The 19,702-nt window shown below is 49.4% G+C and overlaps 1 protein-coding gene across 2 annotated transcripts in view; it reads right to left on the bottom strand.

Annotated features, from left to right (window-relative positions):
• The window catches only part of CRMP1 (collapsin response mediator protein 1), a 49,653-nt gene extending 30,656 nt beyond the window's left edge, over positions 1–18,997 (bottom strand). The window contains exons 1-2 of one of the 2 annotated variants that reach the window (XM_013179806.3): positions 18,155–18,997; positions 2,788–2,876 (exon numbers count right to left, since the gene is read on the bottom strand). In XM_013179806.3, the coding sequence (XP_013035260.1) occupies positions 2,788–2,876; positions 18,155–18,526 (461 nt within the window). In that variant the 5' untranslated portion in view covers positions 18,527–18,997. Of the gene's footprint in view, positions 1–2,787; positions 2,877–15,724; positions 16,021–18,154 lie in introns of those variants that run through there. The other variant, XM_066995641.1, reaches the window with a different exon arrangement.
• Positions 18,998–19,702: the final 705 nt, after the last annotated feature.

Raw genomic sequence — 19,702 nt, 5'->3', positions numbered from 1 at the left:
CTGGCACATTCTGTCGTACACAGGCTGATTTAAACACAAGGGAAACATCAGGCTTCCAACTCTTCATAAGCTTAACTTGAGAAAGCTGGAAAACTCCCCCAACTATGGAGTTATTTCAGTCATTCTCAAGCCCAGGTCTCTTTTAGACACCTCAGGCTCCCTCTAGCTTGGCTTGTCGTCTGTCCAGCTCTGGTCCCCAGCCACCCATCCTGCACACTTGGTAGTCCCCACACTCCAGGAGTGACCCAAAACCTTCCTTTGGCAGGGATGGAGCAGAGGACAGCAAACAGTGTGACCTACTGCTTCACACCGAGACCAAGGCTCATTTCCGTATGTGGATGAGAAAGACAGGATACATGTAAGCAAAATATATTGTTTATGTAATAACAGTAATTTAAATTACTAAATATCTAAACTACTATTTAGATAATGAAGAACAGTCTCTCAGCTGCTATTTGAGTGTGAATTTCACTCAAAAATTCATGGCTTAAATTACAGCTGGAAAAAATGCACATGTACCAGTGCTCCCTTGTAGGGAGGGAGCCAGTTTGAGCCTTGATAGGTTGGAAAAAGCATCTACCATCCTCCAAACTGTAGATAATCTTCAAATGCATTCAAGTTTAAGTGTACATGCCTCTCTGCAGAACAATTTGCAGGTACACAGGCCTAAAAAGACCCTACTCTATTTCATTAGACTGCAAGAGAAACCCAACCCTCTATCTTCTAATCAGTTTCCACTGCAGAACAGTAAAACAAACCCCGATCTTTTATATCCCAGCAAAGCCATCAAACTATTGCCTATTCGGGGCTCAGTGGTTTAGTGTCCATTCCATTTTGTGGAAAGAATTCTGTGCTAACAGTAGGATCTGCAGCCGGAGGGTTAGGACATCAACTGAAATGTGGCTGCCTGAGGTTCAAGATCCAGCTCCAAAGGATCTTGAGTAACACTGAACAACTATGTTAACCATTTAGACACAATGGGCAGTTTCAGCTGGAGAAACTGAAAAAGACCAATCCCAGAAAATATAGCACTTTCCTGGGCTGCAGAGTTTATCACCTGAACAGAGCTAGGAGCCAAGCCCCTCTCACATCAGGCTGTGCTCACAAATTAGCTGCTGAGTGTTTCAGAGCAGGACTTCTTGCAGCTTGCACAGAAAAATGTCAGGTCACCTAAACTCAGGACACCAGTCTTGACTCAGGATGTTGAACAGCAAATTTGCCCCCTCTGGGAAAGATAAAGGAGTTTTAAAAATTAAAGTATCATCCATACATTCATTATTAATCCTAGCTATTTTCAGCAGCTGGGATACATTGCGGAGGTACAGATTTCAGAGGGAGTCTATGTACTTAACGAAGGGCTGCTAAATGGCAGGGCAGCTGAAAACTTGGCATTGCTAACCTTCCTAAGGAGTACCCCTGCATTTCTGGAATCGAGGCCAAAAATTCGCAGCAGTTTCAGACTCAGCATCTCATGCACTTAGTTGCTGAATCAGTTCTGATGCTCACAAGTATTAACAGAAAACGTGCATCTGAACAAACAAAAGCAGAAAAAAACATCAACTAAAATATCTATGATAGAGTACAACTTGATTAATTGTTGCTCTTAAAAAGAAAGGTATGTGTTCAAAATTTTGTGCCTTCTCTACTTACAACAACAGGTTCATTTTGTTTCTTCTGCAATGCATATTACACTATATCTGGAAAAGCAGAGTGAAATACTAAAAAGAAAACCGTACAGTCCGTGGATAAAAGTGTTCCAAATTTTTTCTGTTAAAAAACCTGAATCATGAATAATGTAAGTAGGCACAAATATATAAAGAAGCAGATTTTTAATCTGATGACATCTTCTCAAGAAAAGGAGCTCTGGAAACAAGTATGTAATTAATTATTTACCATATAGCCATAATAATACTTCTGTGCAATAAATGTTAGCCTCTGGAGACCAAACTTGTTAGATCAAAAAGGAGAATGTTTAGCAGTCAAGAAAAAGGTTTTAATCCTTGTGTACATTATAGAGCTTATAAACATACATAATTCAGCAAAGTTATCCCTCATCCCCACTAAGTCGAGGTGTGACCAGTAGAGCTACATGATCTCTCTGTTACTGTTTACTGGGCTTTCAGTAATATCTATTTACATTTAGCTAAGAATACTTTCCCAGTTTCTATATTATATATCATAATAAGTCTGTAGGATTCTCTTTCTAACTGTGCGAAGATTTAAGATCAAACACTTTTTCTAAGAAAAAAGGGACATACGAGAAATATATAACACTGTTGTACAAACAGAACGTGCTATACTTCAGCATTAACCAACAGCAGGACTGAGAAGGAGTTAGTCCCTCTCAGCATTGCATAACACTGATATTTCTGTGCTGCACAATACCGTACAGCATGTCTGTATTTGCCCTGATTAGATTTGGGGGTAAAAATGCTGTAATAACCCTCCTGCTATACATGGACTCAAAAAATACTCAATGCATTGAGCATTACTTCTTGCTTTGAGAGATCCTATGTCTTTGCCTCAGTTTGACTGTTTTGGAAGAAGCTAGAACTGAACTGCTCGAAGAGCAAAGATCCTCCACTTACAATAAAGTTATTCTCTACTTATTGAATCCTAGCAAGGATAAAATGGCAGAATTTCATTATTTAGCACTCCTCTACAATGACCCCACATCTAGAGATAACCAAGATGCTGTTTGCAAGATATCTGGTCAACACGATCAAGAAATCACATTAGTCTATACTAATAGGCATGCAAAAAAAGTTCAATGTTTAAAAAACCAACTTTATAAGTCCATCTTCCAGGTATATGTCTGCATAGAAGGAGTGGTCATCATTGATAATTCTTCCACCTTTAATGAGTAGTCGGTCACTCTGGGGAGAAAAAGAGGAAGAAATGTGGGTTTGTTCAAAACAGTAAACATAACAACAGATTGATGATACCAAATAGGCTTATACTATATGCAAAGCCATTAACATCAAAACACTCACCCTAAGTATAGATCTATACCATAGATTCAGGGGGGTACATAGGCAGTAGAAGAGAAAGACTTAGTTTCACTGAGTGCTTATGACTGACTTTTGGGACATCAGGCCTCATGATGGTCACACAGTTTTACCCTCAAAGCAGAAAACATAGAAACACTCGAAATCCTGCTCCATCCCCTTTTTACCACTACCTTACATTAAGGAGGCCAAAAAGGAACGTGAACCCCGGAGACCAAACTGCCCAACACTGTACATTAGCTCAAATGGGACTCTTAGCACCCCGGGAAGAGTGACAGAGCTTCAAACGGGTAGAGACAAGATTGGAAGAGGCTGCACGGCCCACAGCTTGTGCTTCCCGTACTGTGTTACAGAGGTGCAGCAGAAAAAACAGTTTCTAGTTGGCTGTTTCTGCATGGAGACTGAGGGCATGACGAAGGAATTGCTGTCTGTTGGCTCATGATTCCTGCAGGTACGTGCCAAACGTTCTTACAAGTTAGGTGGCTGGGGGCAGTCTGCACTGGGGCCCCCCACGCTGTGTATCAGTCCCTGAGTGCAGTCTCCAAAGTTAGGTTTACCTAAAATAGCATGTCGTACATCGGGAACAGACCAACCTAAATGATTCTGTGATTCTACATCAAGTCTGCTGGGACACTGCTCACAACCATCACCTCTTTTCATTTTTCTCTATTCAAACGGTTACACTCTGTTCTCAGAAAAAAACACAGATTTTACAGAAAACAATTTTTACCACAGCATATTCCCCAGAATCAATATTTGAATTCCCCCACTGAAGAAGTCATACTGGAAACGCCAGCACCTTACCACCTACCCAGAGACAAGGAAAGGCTGCAACTTCAGTGCATGATGCTTTGGAAAGGCATTTGCCAAGTGACAGTGAATGCTGCAGTCAGAACCTGCTTTTCCCATTCATATATAATAGGCCATTTATTATAAATTAATTCCTTGGCTCACCAAACAGTAACCCACAATCTCCATTTTGTCCATGCTTTATTACTCCTCACTCCAGACTCAGTTCACAGTTTAATTACAGGATGACTCACACATATAAACCACGTGCGTCTCAAGTTCCCAGTTTAGAAAACAACTGAACAAGCTGATATGCCTTCTCGTCTATAAAACCAGGGCAACAACAGAGAGCTCCTAAAAAAAATTATTGATAAAAAATGCTAAGTCAGAATTAGGGTTGTTATAACAACCTTTCTTCAATGCAACTTCATAGTTACAGGCCTAATGTTGAATATTTACTATTGAGCTTGTACATGAATGTTTTGTAGGTTTGAAGCCTATGTACCCCTCTGTATCATTCTAGAAAAGCAAGAAGGGGGAAAGTAGCCATCATTTATAAAGACATTTTAAATACAGTGCATGACAAAAGAGTACATATACAGAAAGTTTGAGGCTCCTCTCCATGTGCTGAAGCAGCCAAATGACCGTGGGGGTGGAATCAAGGTCCAAAACTGCACCAAAATACATCCCCGGGATCTGCCTCACATGTTGGCACCCTCCCACTGAAGCACAGAGACAAGTGCAAGTCCTCATTCTGCAAGTTGCCAGACCAGGCTCCATGTTTTCTCCCCAGCCTCTCTACTGTCGCTTATAATTGTAGCATTTGTGAATCAGCAGCCTGAAATGTAATAAATTTTTGCCATGTGCTGGCAGTAGCATCTCCTTACCATGATGATGAACTGCACTGCCCGCTGACCTGCAGAGACCACCATCTTGTGAGCTCTTTCTAAGCTCATTCATTGCCTTCCTACACATTAATACTGTCCTGCCACAAAGAGGCAAGAGCTCATTGACACCGGCAGGGAATGCTCCCGGAGCACCACATCTGCCACTGCCAATGAGTTAAAAAAAATCTGCATGCTCATCAAGATGTTCTACTCTTTTTTTTTTTTTTTTTTTTTTTTACACTTAGGAGAAGATGCATAATACATAGAAACAAATGTAGCAGGCTGAGAATATAAAACAGACTAAAATAAAACAAAGCACAACCCCAGAAGAATAACTGTATACATCAGGATTTTATATGCTTTTATATATATATGTATGTGGCCAAAACAACATATTAGAAGAATCTGAAACCCAAAAGGATACAAATCTAGTTTTAAGAAAGCACTCAATTATGTGTCACCCATTACATTAAGTCTCACTTACAGTTTATAAAGGATTACTGAATGTTTAGCTATAAAGTCAGCATTTCAGAGGGTCTAAGAAATTCTGGTGAAGAAAGCAATCTGCACTTTACAGAGGCTTTCAATGTTTAAATTCTTGACATCTTCCTGCTCAGAAGAAAATACAAACCTCCCAGAACTGTTGCAAAAGGAAGCAGCATCTAAGCTGGCCTGTGGCTAAGACTGTGCCCAGCCAGGAATAGGAAGCCATGGGATGGAGATGAGGCTGCCAAATCCCCCACAAATTTTGATGCTCCCCACTGCTCCCCAAGTCTGCCAAGCTACCAGGGACACAAGCTACCAGGCAGGTGTCCATGGAGTCGTGCCCAGCTTTCACCAGGACTGATCGATGCGAAAACATCCCTGACATACATTTTGATCCCAGTGAATCAGCAAATTCTGATGAAAAGGGTTTTGTTGGCACTTTTCCCAACCACTCAAAACCATAAGCGCGTCTGTAGGACGTGTTACAGATCGCAACAAGCCAGGAGCAAAGCTGGGTACATTTACACAGACGGTGCTCACGGGCACAAGCAAATCAGGTTGGGTTTGGGTGCCGCACAGACATCTCAGCAGCACGCTGTGCCCCCGTACTCCCTGCAGGGACCAGCAGTGGCTCATCTCCAGCCTGAACAGCGGTACCAAATGCCTGTGTGCACCTGTCCTTGCTGATGCACTTCCATGACCATGCTGGAAAAATGATACAAGCGTAACTGGCTAATAGGGAGGTGTGGGTTCATGCTGACAAGCAATTTGTGAAATTGTTTATGAAGTAAGCTTTGGTCAACGTGTGAATAATCGGAGCCCATCGCAGCCTAAGCTTTGGGTACAGGCATGACCCTGGCCAGAGCACAAAGGGATGCTGCATCCCTACTCTGCTGTGATGCCCACTGGTGCCAGGATGCTTCCTGCACTGTTTCAGGTCACTGGTACTTGCTGCAGTGAGATCCTGGACAGAAATCTGGGCACACGGGGACTGAGAAGTAGGCTGTGTGTGGTCGGGGGCCATTTACTCTTTACCAGGGGCCTGATGTCAGGCAGGCTGCTCGCAATTTTCCTTATCAAGTGCCAAACATCCAGAAAAACTAGTGACCAAAGTCCTCTTCTTCCTGTTAACACTCCAGGCTGGAGGACAGCCACGGTCTGCTGTGTCCTTGGGAAAGCAGGGGGAGGGAGGAGTGACCCAAAACTCATGAATTAATCATGCAGCGCTGGCCCATATTTCCCCTTCCCAGCTGTAAATCCCTCAAGGCAGGCCATTTTCTTTGCCTAGCTCTCAGATGTACCCTCAGCCACTGGGGTGACCTTCGGGTGCTCTCACAATACAAACAGCAGAGCGCTCATTACTCAACCCAGGCGGTGACAGCAATATAAACCTTTATATAGGACAGACAGCAGGGACACAGCAAAACAGAGAGGAGGAATTACAACGAGCATAAAAACTGAGCAATTCACCGGGTGCCAAGACTCAAGGCAATAAAAACCCTGCGCTCATTGACATGGGAGGTGTGGATTCATGCAATTGCTCAGCATTTAGGGGGAGGATTGGAGCTGAGGTGGCTCTCCAGCCATCACTGCAGCATCGATGCGGCAGCACCAACGCGGAGCTGTTCGCTTCCGGGTTTTGGGGCTGGGTATGAGACAGCATCAGCTCAGCAAGCAAACGATGCGTGTCTTGTGCATCCCCACAGCTCCATTTTACAAGCGCTCCAGCACTGCACAGCTCAGCTTGCTGCTCAGTACGATACAGCCGCTCCTATCGTTCACAGCTCTCCACCTCCCAACCCTGCACGCTGCATTCCCGGTGATTTTTTTGCTAATCTCAGGCTAGCTTTTCCTGCTTAATCTGGCAGCAAAGCCACCGAGCTTAGCCGGTGACATGACAGCAATTTTCACGGCAGCAGAAGGAGATGCTACAACCTCAGCATCGTTTGCTGCAGGAGGAGGGGCTGTCTGCCCATACACAAGGCTTTTGCTCAGTTACAACTATTGTTTGCTTTACAGCAAGAGCAACATGAAACATCTGTAAACTGGTGACAATTTGTACAGATTGCCTGTTTTGATTTTTTTTACGTCAGTTTGTCTTAGCTCTTCGTGAAATATATCCATATTTTCACATTCTCAATGGTTAAGGGCCAGCAGAGACAAACAGGGTCTGAATCAACCTGCCAGATGATCCTGATGATGAACCCCACACTGTGGTCCTGAATTCTGCAGAGGGCCCTGCACAATTACAAGGGAAGTCAAATTCCTTCGGTCAGTAAATCACTCAACTCCGAAAAATCTGAAAATATGATCCAAATGTTAGATTACAATGCTGAAGGAAGATCAACTGCAAAGAAATTTAAAATTATCCTTTTTTTTTTCATTCACCTACCGCACTTAAGCCACATAAATTTAAAATTATTACACACAAAAATCTTAAAAAAAAAAAAAATGTGCAATTCTCAATCTACTTCTAGAACTACTGAAAAACACAGCAACAGAAGAAATAAATCTGCCATTGTCTGATATAAGATTCATTAAACAAATGTAATTTCAACCTGGTGCATCATGCCACAGTACAATGCAGCACAAGCTATAGTAAAACACACACTTCTCTGCAGCATCAATATCCATTGTACTGCACTTGCACACACCTTTCAGGGAAAAACCACACCTACACAGTACAAAATGGAGCTTGAAGGGGAAAAAAAAGGCAAGAAAAAGAATCTTAACATTATCTATTCTAGACATACGAAAACATTCAAAGAAATTTTGAAGTGATATTTTAACCAAATAGCAGCATCTGTCCAGACTGCAACTCTGATATATGCTATTATATTTTTGCTTCTCTTTCACAAACGGAATGTCTATCTATTAAACCTCCAGCTCTAAATCACGCAAGTAATGCCTTTTTAATTATTTACAGTTTGCTTTACAATTTAACTACAACGAAATTCACGTGACATACCCAGAAAATGGGTCTCAGCACCACTTCATGTTTAGATTTGGAGTTTTACAATTGCTGCATTGCAGCCGTTGCCAACTGAAGAGGTCTTTGCAACACTTTTAGCCCAAATTTTCCAGTCCTACAGGAGGAGAAAACACTCAGCAGTGATTTCACCCTTTGCATAATTCTAAGGACTTACTAGAATATACCATTGTCCTCAGATCTCCTACAGCAACAATGGGTGTATTCTCTAAAATCCAGATTAGTTCACGGCCCTGAAGATGAGTAAGGATTTTATACTAAATAGCAGTTAGAGAACAGGTTAACTTCTAAATCCACCTCCATTTCCAGTTCTCTGCCTGTAAGTACGTGGTTTAAAAGACATCAAGTTAAACATAACAGACATAGGAAAGCATTAAGCTATGTTATCACACATGCAGCCAAGGCGTTCCTCTTTACTTTTTCAGCATTTGAGAGGTAGAATCCTTTGTTACCAAGACTTTAAAAGGACCACTGAGAGTTAAAAGGCACATCCTCATTTTAGAGGTAAAGCTCAAAATCCCCAGGCCGATGTTTGTGTTCTCCTTGGCTATCAAAATCTCAACATGAATATTTGGGAGGGAGCAGTGCCTCAAAAGCAAAACTCCCACTGGCAGACAACGGAGGGAAATATTCAGAGCTCTTCTGTACTTCCATGCATCCGTTCTTGCAGTTATTTCCCATAATAAATGAGAGATTTAAAAGATACTTGGCTGTCTATTTTCAGAGCTGGTCAGACTCAGAACTGGTTGTGACACAATACAGTTCAGTTACCTCGGCTCTACCAAAGTACTTACAAATAAGGAACATTTTTTAATTTAATGGCAAAGGAAGAAAGACATCCTCCCCAGGAGGAATGCTTGTTTAAAATCCTTTCATAAGGATCAAAGAGCTGTAAATGGGATTTCATGAAGTACTGTCTGCTTATAGAAGATCTGCTTTTAATCAGCACTACCCTCCCTCTTGAATTTTATGTCTAGGTTACACTCCATAGGAAGTAATTTTTAGCTAGGGTGAGCCCTGAATCAACCGAGGGAATTCCTTGTAAATCTCTGCATCCTTGAGGCATCGTTTCTGCTAGGCTACTAATGGAGAATCCTGCTTTTAAGGTCCTTTTCTTAGTAAACACACTCCGGTATATGGCAATTCATTTAGGAAGGATTATGTTGATTGTAGTAATGCTGTATCTTGGTCGGTAGCCAATGTATTCATTCATCTTTATTCATTTAAAAGATATAATGTTCTTTTGTTTCTCCTTTGGAGACCTAGCTTTTTATTCATCTAGCAATTTCAGTCCTTAATCACACAGTCTAAAAGGACTACTCCTACAGCTCAAACTCCGTGGGGATTTCTTTGCTGTAAATGTCATCTTTGCTTTGCTTTTTGGACAGAAACACAACAAACATCTTATTGATGACAAAGTTCACTGGCATCAGCAGGAGTTTCACCTAAGTATGGGCTGGAGGGTTAAAGCTGTTGCATCATGCATCATAAGACACATCTCTTGGGTTACACACCAGTTATGTCAATTAGAGCTGACAGCAAAATCTCAGCAAGCCATTCACATGAAAGGTTAAATCTGGGAAAAAAATAACAGCAATTCAGCACGGCTTCCTACTACGTGCCACTGAATTAAAATCAGTTTTATTTATGTTCTGGTCAGAAACCCGCACCAGGTTGCCCGGACACAACAGCCTTGGCACCAATCAGGGGCACTACACCTGGTCAAAATCTGGCTGAGACCATAAGGAGCCCCTTCTCTGGCAGAGGAGATGGAAACAAGAGAAACAGAAGAATATCCTTGAATATGGTGTTAGCAATGGTGGTTCGTGATCAACTAAATGCAGTGCATGCACACGCATATTGTTTGCATGTAGACATGTGCCAGCCACAGCAAGTCACGACACCTCCCTCAGTATGAGCACTGGTCCAGGAACAACTCTTCCACAGTCTTACAGCTCTAAGCACTGAGCCAGCCACAAATAGGGTGGGTGAGAGTCATCATCTTTATTTGTGTCCTCGCTATTACACTCAGAAGATTATAGAGTGTAGATTTTACTGAAAACAGTGGGGATATTTATTACTCGGTAGAAATATAATTAAGAGCTGTGGCTTTAAGCCTCATCAGGACACTTACTACCGGTTGAAACTTCATCTGGTTACAAGCACAGTAACAGAAGAGGAAAACTAATCCTGAAGTATCTCTGTCCCAAGGTACAATGCTGCCATCTTTACATGTATCAGGATTAGAAAACTACAAATTATTTTGCTGCTTCTCTCTGTTCCACCTCTCTCACACCTGCAAAAGAAGCAAGAAATGTATCCCAACTAGGCCACACATTGCCCGAGTGCCTGACAGGTCTGTGGGCTCTCCTAGCTCCCAACGCTGCAAAGGAAAATGAGGCTCCTCCCTTCACCCCACGTATAAACTTGCTCATGAAAGAAGCAGAAAGCAGACCCCTCATGTGTCAGGAAAGTGGTTCACTGCCAGTGGTGACTCTTGGCACTCGTTGTTGAGGAAGTCTAAGATTCCCTCTCACCACCTCACCGTATCAGCTGTTTTCCCAGACAGCAACTGTTCATCTTCCAAAGCCGTGTGGCTTCCAGCAAAAGGCAGCTCAGCTCCCCATGGTAGCACCAGCTCTGACACTGAAAACCCTCATGTGCACAGCTGAGGGCACTGACTGACAAACTTGCTGTGGCAGTTCGAGGAACCACTGCCCCAAACTGTTCTTCCTGTCCCTCTGCCAAAGGTTTCAGTCTCCACAGAAGGAGATGATTGAAAGACAGGTCACCAAAAAGACCTACTGTGAATAAGTCAGTAGATGGAAGTGGCTGAAGTGGTTTACTCTCCTGTAGAAAAAGGAAAGACGACGACTTATCACAGAATCATAGAAATGGTGGTTGGAAGTCCAATGACTTCTACCCAACCAGCTAAAGCTGGTTGCCAGGTTTGCCAGGGCTGCCAAATTCAAGATCAGTATAATAGACAATGTGAATTCACAAATGTAGACAGCAGACAGGCAAGCTGAGAGCATCCAAGCCTAACAGAAAGCTACTGATAGAAAAAAATATAACTTTGGGTATTAAGCAAATATACAAGAGTTAGAATGGACCTGGAAGTCCTAGGCGCAGGTGTTTTTAAAGCAGCATAAAAAGTGCTAAGTCAGTCTAAATCTTGCACCAACAACAGAATAATAATGTGAGAATTTTTTCCTATGCCAAGCTCTTTGCAGTGGCTTTTCAAACACTTTTGGCAAGACATACACCCATCTGCAGCTTCATACGTTTAAACAAAGGTGGCTGGGAAAACAGCATGGCCAGGGGAGACATGGAATAGATCCATACCCAGACCAGGACCGAAGATTCCTCATTCCAGGCACTCACCATGCCTTGCTCCTCTAGGAGGTGTCACCCCTGGTGTCAAAGATGAATTAGCTCCAGGCTGCTACTGTCTCACACCAGAACACCCTACATTACCCCAGCACTACGCCCAGGCTCAACACAAGTTACCCATCTTGACCCCCAGCACCCAGCCTGAGACCAGTCTCACAACGGAAAAGCCCAGATGAATTTTGTTCGGATTTGTCTCCCTCAGAGCATTCTGCCGCGTGCAGCTGAAGCCCACTTATTTCTCAGCTCTCTTCATGCCAATCAATTCAAAAGGCTACAACTAAAATTATTCTCTGTGCCCACTCCTCTGAATTTCTCCACCCTCTCTTCATTTTCCTGCATCTGCTGCTGCTTCTGATCTCATAGCAGTTCTCCTCTTTACTTGCTAAGCTCAATAGCGAGAGAGCCTTTCCCTCTAACACCTCATTTTTGAGCTCTCTCCCCATTTCTCAGTCTGTCAGCTCAGGACCAGCAGCTCCTTCCCCCATTGATGTGCCAACTCTTGGAGCACTCCCAGCAATACCATTCCCTTCCCTAAGCGATTCAGGCACCATTTGCCTCTTACACATGCCCCCCTGCATTTGCTTTCGTGACTAGCTATTTTCCCTTTGCTCTGTGGAGTTGTCTTCACACCTCCTCTTCACTGAGCTCACGCTGGTTCTGTTTTAATGGCTGCAACCGCTACTGGAACAAACAAGCCCTGTAACAGACATTTTACGTGCCATATGCTTTTTTACTTGTGCTCTGTACATACTGTAATTTCGAGTTCATCTGGGCTGAGGCCTTGCTTGAAACGTGCCGAGCACTACCAAAACAACCAAGCCAAAATAATGTGTGATGGATATTTCAGTGTCATAATCCCCATTGATTCCCTGTAGCATCCAGCACAAGAGGAGTGTAATAGTGATGTTAAAGCAAGGGGTGGGGGGAACGTACCCCGGAAAATCTGGTCCATGTGAGAGCACGCATGCACAACCAAAGCACAGAAGATTGCCACCTCATGCAGAAAAACACCTCAGCACTGGATGTGGTGGGTAACTGTACTACACACATGGAAAAATACACCCCTGCAGATGCATTTGTGCCCACCCTTGCCTGTCCCCTCCCCAGCTAACGTTCCTGAATCAGGGGAGAGACACCCCCAAGGGCCTCAACAAAGTGGGGAGGACATCACCAAAATGCTCACACTTTGTGGCTCAGTGTTGTCTCTATTTTACATCACCCAGATACCCGCCTGGAGCTTCAAAGACAGAGCTCCTTCCCACAGCAGTGACAGCCAAAGGCACCCAGTTTCTCCAGCCTGACTGCCAGCTGAATGCCACCGTACAATGGAGCAGTGCTCACACAGCAGCCTGGATGCTCTGCAGGATGCGCGAAGGGAAGCAGGGCAAATTGCAAGAAGCAAGGATGTTCAGGGGCCGAAATGAAAAGCGGGGGCAGATTCAGCATGTGAAAGCAGGGAGCTGCCCTGCTGCTTTGGGGGAAAGGGGTGAAGGGGGTATCACTCGGGCACTGCTGATAGCCTGAAAGGTGCACATAATGTGGTGCAGCCAGACAAGGCATGAGGAGGCAGCTATGCCCACCTACCCCTGAAGGTAACCCAGCCGGGACACCACAGGGTGGTCTTTCCAAGCGCTGTACCTGCTCCCACACTGACCAGAGTTGAAACCACCCCCTGCTTCTTCCTTCAGGAAGTTCCTGATGCTGCAGACCTGACCCACAGAGTGCTCCCAGAGGGAAGTCTCAGAGAAGCCCTGACTGCAGGCACGTGGCTGGCCTGGTGCAGGATGCTGCGTGATGTTCCTGCGAGCTCAGGACAGCTCCTGGCCCCAGGCAAGGAACACAGGTTTAGCACAGGAAAATCCGCAGCAATGCATCAGCACACAGGGCACCATCAAAAATGAGCTTCCCATTATTTCACTGAACCTAGACGATGTAGCTCCAAAAAGCAGGAGTGGGGGGGGGGGGGGGGGGGGGGGGGGAACGTTATGCCAGTAACAAATGACATTTTTGTAAGATTTTATCATTGCTGTTGTTGTTATATAACTTTAGAGATCTATTGCATTTCCTCAGAGCCCAGAGGCTTGAAGCAGCAATGTATTTCCTCAGTGGCAGGATGAAATATCCAATTTGCCATACTGGAATGGGGCTTTCAGAAGATGCATGGAGCCAGAGGCAGTGGACTCTTCTGGGCTGGGAAGTCAGTATAAAGTGTAACACAGAGTGCCTGATTTGCTTTTGCTGGAGAGGAAGAAGTGTAAAACATTGAAATAAAAACGGCAGTCCAAGTCGGACGTCTGCCAACTTCACTAATGTTAATCTATGCCTTTGCTTTGGTCATAAAACTCAACACTAACGTTAATGAATATTAATTTATGGAAGCTTCCACACATCCCATTCCAAAGGGAACAGGCTGGGGTTTGGGCTTTCTTTTTCCCAGCAATCCCCTCACCAGCAGAAAAAGAAATCTGGGAGAAGTCAAGAAATTAAAACGAACTGTTGATTCCAAGGCAAAGACCTTGCAGTTCATCCCGTTTCTTCTTTTACTCTGAACTGGAGAGCAACCAAGCAGCTACGGGTGGGTGTGAACCTGCTACACCCCAGCTGCAAATGAAGGTCGAGCCCTGCACGGGGCACTTGATGCCCACCCAGCAGTCAGCCAGGACCTCCCCTGGTCCAGGGGGAACAGGGGCTGGCCGGCAAGCACCAATACCCCGAGCTACAACAAGTCACACAACGTGTGTTGGACCAAAGCAGGACGAGCTCTCACCCAGCACAGCCCTGCTCACCCTGGCCACCAGGCACTGGTGCCTGTTGATAGAGGGAAGCCGTGTCTGTGGTATCACCCAGCCCTGCTTTCAGAAGGGTGCTGCTCCCCTTTTAGCCAAAGATTCTGGCTAAAGGATTTTTTTTTAAATAACGAGAAAGCCTTGAGGTGCTTACAAGCCTTGCAACACCGGCTCAGGTAATGCCTTTAGGGTACATTTTCCCTTCTCCTGAGGCAAAGAGCCCTCCTGAAACCTGTCTCTCTGCTCACCACCATGGTGTTTGCTCAGGCAGCCACCACACCCACCTCTCAGCCTTGTCTCCAGCTACAGAAACTCGCCCAGCTTCCCAGCACCCCAACGGTGCCAGCTCAGCTTAACACACCCAAACCTCTTTCAAGCTCACCCCGATTCCCCATCATCCCCCCCATCCAGCCCCCCAAGAACAAAGCAGGCCCCAGCTGGGAGACCCACGCTGCAAAATCTCTGCGTGGCCAAAATCCGGGAGAAATTTCCCATGAAAGCCCCCTCCCTCTGCCTCGCCTTTATCCCCAGCCTGTCGGCGGGGGGGATGAAACAATATACAGACTCCAAGGACCCGGAGCTTTCCTTTCTGGCGTGGAAAGCCCGCTCCATTGTAGGGGGATAAAAGCATCTAGCGGGAGACAGGCACCGACAGCACGGGGATGGTTATGATTAACTCTTTGACTTCTGATCCCCACCCTGCCTGATGCAGGCACGGCGCGCAGAGGTGCTGGCATCATGGCGCTCTTCCCTTTTTCCACGCTTTCTCCCCACCTCCCCTCCTTCCCTCCCTCCCTCCCCCCCCCGCGCCCCCAGCCCCCCCGGACCCCCTCCCCTGCCCGCCGGGGGCGCCTTGTGCCGCAGCTCCGTCCCCTCCCTCTTTTGTTCTGCCTCGCCCGGCGGCCGAGCCTCCCGGGGCCCAGCTCCGCCGACCCTACACCGGCCCCCCTCCTCGGTCCCCCGGTCCCCCAAACCCTCCAGCACTGGGGTACAGCCGCTACCGGCCCCCCCCCCCCCCCCCCCCCCCCCGCCCCAAAGCCACCGCCACCGGGATGGGGGCTGGCGAGGGAGCGCGGTGCGCGGAGGGCGAGGGATGGGGAAAAATATAAAATACATCAAAATAACGATGATAAATAAATAAATAAATAAATAAATAACGGAATCAAAGACAATGGAGACGATATCACAGCCCTACGATAAAAGGGAATCGAATAACGAAATGAAAGCACTCCCAGCCCGGAGCTGCAGGAGGAGGAGAAGGCACCGGAGCCGGTACCCAGGCGAGCCCCGGGGACCCCCGGAGGCAGCCCCGGGAGATGGGGCTCCCCGCCGCCCCCCCCGGCCCGCTAACAAAGGAGCGAGGGCACCGGCCCGGGCTGCGCTTACCGTTATGTGCGGGATGCTCTTCTTGCCCTGGTAAGACATGTCGGCTCTCGCTAGCGCCGGCACCCGCAACGCGCCCCGAGGACCGGCAGCAAAAAAAAAATAATTTAAAAAAATAAAAATAAAAAAAAAACCCGGTTGGAAATAACGGGAATAAAAAAAAAAAAAAATCGGAGCCCGCTCGGGTGATGGGGTGGGGCGGGGGCGACCCAGCAGAGCTGTGTAATGGAGGCAAAGTTTCCTCGCCCAGAGGAAGGGGAGAGCCAGGCAAACCCGGCACCTTTTTTTTTTTTTTTTTTTTTTTTTTTTTTCCCCCGGCTGCAATAAAACAGGGACGCGGCTCCCGAAGGGGAGGGGGGGGAGAGAGGGGGGGGGGTGTCGGCGAGCGCTGCCTCTCCCGGCGGCAGCAGCGCCCTCCCGGCTGCAGGTCGGAGCGGGATTCGCTCAGCTCAACCCAGGAAGCGTTTCCTTCCCTCCTGGCCCCCACCCCTAGCCCCCCCCGGCCCCCCTTTCCCTGCCCATCAAGCCAGCCGGAGCCTCCCCCCCGCACCGGCGCTGGGAAACGCCGCCCCCCGGCCCCGCCGCCGCCCCGCTCGCACGTTTGGGGTCACCGCCAGGGTCCCACGGGGGGGTAGGCATTGGGGGGGGGGGCATTTCTGCGGCTGCGGGGGCAGGCAGTGGCACTGCCGGCTCCGTCCCCAGCACCGCTGCCCTCCTTGTCGCTGTCCCTGCGGCGCTCTCGGCTCTGCTCTGTCCCCAAGGGGGGGGGGGGCATAAGGTCGGCACGGCCAGGCCAAGGGGACGCTTGGCCAGAAGGGAAACGTGGCTAAATGGAAGCTTCCCTTCTTTTCTGGCACCGGGGGTCCACCCATTGCTTGATTAAGGCTCCACGTACAGCTGTGGGGAGGGTAAAAGCTGCCCCCACGTTAGCCCCCTTCCCAGGCACGAGGAGCCAGGGGCACGCTGCACACACAGCCCTGCCACATGCCCGGGGTGTCCCCCAGCCAGGTGTCCCTGACACACCCCCAAAAATCTCCATTCAGAGCTTACAAACAGCTCTGGTCCCCGCTGCTCAAGGGTCAGGCAGGTGGGTGGCTGCTCACTGCACTCCTGAAGCCAGGGAGCTTTGTCCCCAACCTCCTCCTCACCCCTGGATGCGATCCAGAGGAAGGTTGGAAGCACGGCGACACCCATGGAGGTGCGATGTGCTCACCAGCCGGGGCTTCCAGGCTGAACTCGGAAGCAGCCCACATGGGAAACTGGGGGGAGGCACCACGGATGTCCCAAAAGATGGGGGATGCTGAGGGTGTCCTCCCACAGCCCGTGGCACGGGGGTTCATGGGGTGAGGTGGGAAAAAGGGAAGGCTGCACCGCAGCTGGCAGCCTGCGCAGGCGGTCCCAAGGTTACTGCGGGGTGGTTGCGGGTGCTGTGTCCCACCAGGGGCTGCTCGACACCCACCTGCACTGGGCACCCCCCGGGGGGACACCAGCACCCCTTCGTACTCAAACTGAAGAAGGGGAGAAAAGAGGGGAAAAGCTCAGTTTCACCCGCAGAAAGAGCAGATCGTGGGCAGGCCACAGAGCCTCCAGGCGGGGTGCTGAGGCAGAGGGGGGGATCCGCACCGCGTGGCTGTGCGGGGCAGGGACAGGGCTGCCAGGCTGCGTGTCTTCCGAAGGGGACATCGCTGACCCGGTTCCCAGCAGAGCCAGCCCCCGGCTGTGCCCCCAGCCCACATGCCGCGATTTGGGGTGAGATGGAGAAGCCCACCGGCCTCACTTCTCCTTTCCCGTCACTCTCCCGCAGCCCCAGGGCGGGGAAGCCGGGGCAGACGTTTGGGGCGATGCTCCCGCCTTCCACCCGCTCCCTGCCCGGCAGACAATGAAAGCTGCCGGGGCTCCAGCAGGGGGTCGGGGCAGAGCCAGGGGCTCCCATGGGACAGCGTCGGCGGAGTTTTCTCGACCAGCCCAAAAGTGCGGCGGGGCCGAGCCGTGCCGAGCCGAGCCGGGCCGGGCCGTGCCGGGCCGCTTTGTTCCGCCGCTCGCCCCGTCCGGCCCGGGCTGCGGGGCCGGGGGGAGGTGGAAGGGGGGGGGATACAGGGGTAATAGGGGGGTGCGGAGGGGTCGTGCTGCCCTCCAGCCCCCCTCCTCCGCCCAGCCGGCGTGTGCGGCGTTTAGCCGGCGGGAAGGGAAACTCATCGCCATCACTTACAAAGGAAAAGGATTTCTGCTGCGTGCCCCCCCAGACACCCCCTGGAAGCTCAGGCAAGTGAGATAGTTCACGGGCCAGGACAGGGGGGGCACTGCCCCGACCTTCCGAGCCGAAAAACCCCCGGCAACGAGACCCCGTCCCCCCCGTGCCCCCCTTACCCCCTTGCCCGGGCTCTGCGGCACGCCCCCCCCCCCCCCCCCCGGCCCGGGGGTCTCCCCGCTCACCTGCCCGTTGTCGTGGCCCTGCAGCAGCTCCTTCCCCGCGGGGTAGCGGATCTCCACGCCGGGGGTCTTGTCCTCCCGCTCCCCCGGGGAGCTGATGACCGAGCCCGAGACCTCGCTGATGTCGCTGGCCGTCTCGCTGTAGTTGTCCCCCCCGTCCAGCATGTCGTGCCGGCTGCCGCTGCGAGGGGTCCGGGACCCCTTCTTCCCCACGCTGTAGGCGTCGAAGTCGATGGTTTTGTTCTCGTAAGCCCCCTCCACGGAGGCGAACATCCCCCCGTATTTCTGCCGCGGTGTCTGGGCTGTCGTGCCCGGCCTAGCCAGATAGACGGGCAGGTCATCTTCTTTATTCCAGTTCCTCTTTCTCTCGGCCATTCTCGCTGTCCGGAGCTCTCCCTCCCTCCCTCGCTCTCTTCTCTCTCTGCCTCCCACTTCTCGGCACCTTCTACTACCGGGATAGGCTGCTGGTGACCATAAAAATGAATGGATGGATGCAGCAGTGGCGGAGCTGGGTTGGCTGGTGGGATCTTTCCCTCAGGGAGATGCAAACGGTAACCTCCCTCCCCCCATCCACCCCTTCCAAAAGGATAAAAAAAGAAAAATTAAAGAAAAAAAATAAGAGAAAGAAATAAATCCAAGCGGTATTTAAAAATAGCCGTGTTAGTAAAGAGCACGTGAAAATAAAGTACAAAGAGAGGAGAGGAGAGGGTGGCAGAGGCAGGTGATTGGAAAGCCCTTGACGAATAGGAAGCGCAGCAGCAATTCCCCGAGCAAGGACCGCAGTGCACACGCTCCCCCGGTATAAAGAGCGAGCCGGGGGGGCGGCGGGAGGAAAGGGAAGGGGAGGAGGGAGCCCGCTGCGCGCACCCCCCCGTGCGGTGCGAACGAGGAAAAAAAAAAAAAATTAAAAAGAAAAAAAAAAAATCTGAAATCTCTGCAGGCCGGCTGGGGGGGCAGTTTCTCCCACTTTGCACACTCCCCGCCTCCCTCCCTCCCTTCCTCCCTCCCTCCCTCTCTCCGCAGGAGGAGGCTGCGGCGGTGCCCGGGGAGGGGCTGGGGGGGGCCCCGCTCCTCCCTGCGGCCCCCGGCCGCGCTGCGCGGTCCCGCGGCGCGGAGCCTCGCTGGCACCGCCGGGCGCGCCCCCGCGGAACATCCTCCCCCCCCCCCCGCTCCCAATGGAGCCCCGGGAGCGCGGGCGCGCCCCCGCGGAGCTGTCCCTTCAGCACCCGGCGGGCCCGCAGGCGGCAGATGCAAGCGGTGGAGGAGTTGGGGGGCTGGAGGTCCCCGGGGATTCATTGGGGTTCCATCGGAAGCGGACCCGGGCGGCCAGCCGGGTCATGAACAGCTGCCCACGGGCCCAAATAATGCACCAAGCAGCGATGTAACACACCTGGGCAAGTCAGAGGCAAGCATCCTCCTCTGCTGCGTTTCCCGGCTTGGATGCCCTGGAACACCAGGTTGTTCGCATGAGGGTGTCGGGGAACCAGGCAAAAGTTATGGTTATTAGCGCTCCGAGTCTGGGTAGGTGCAGCATCACGGCTGGTGTTTCCG

The sequence above is a fragment of the Anser cygnoides genome, chromosome 4 (genome assembly GCF_040182565.1).
Source record: "Anser cygnoides isolate HZ-2024a breed goose chromosome 4, Taihu_goose_T2T_genome, whole genome shotgun sequence".
Classification (NCBI taxonomy): Eukaryota; Metazoa; Chordata; class Aves; order Anseriformes; family Anatidae; genus Anser; species Anser cygnoides.
Note: the sequence above shows the minus strand (reverse complement) of the source record. Positions and strands in the feature narration are given on the sequence as shown.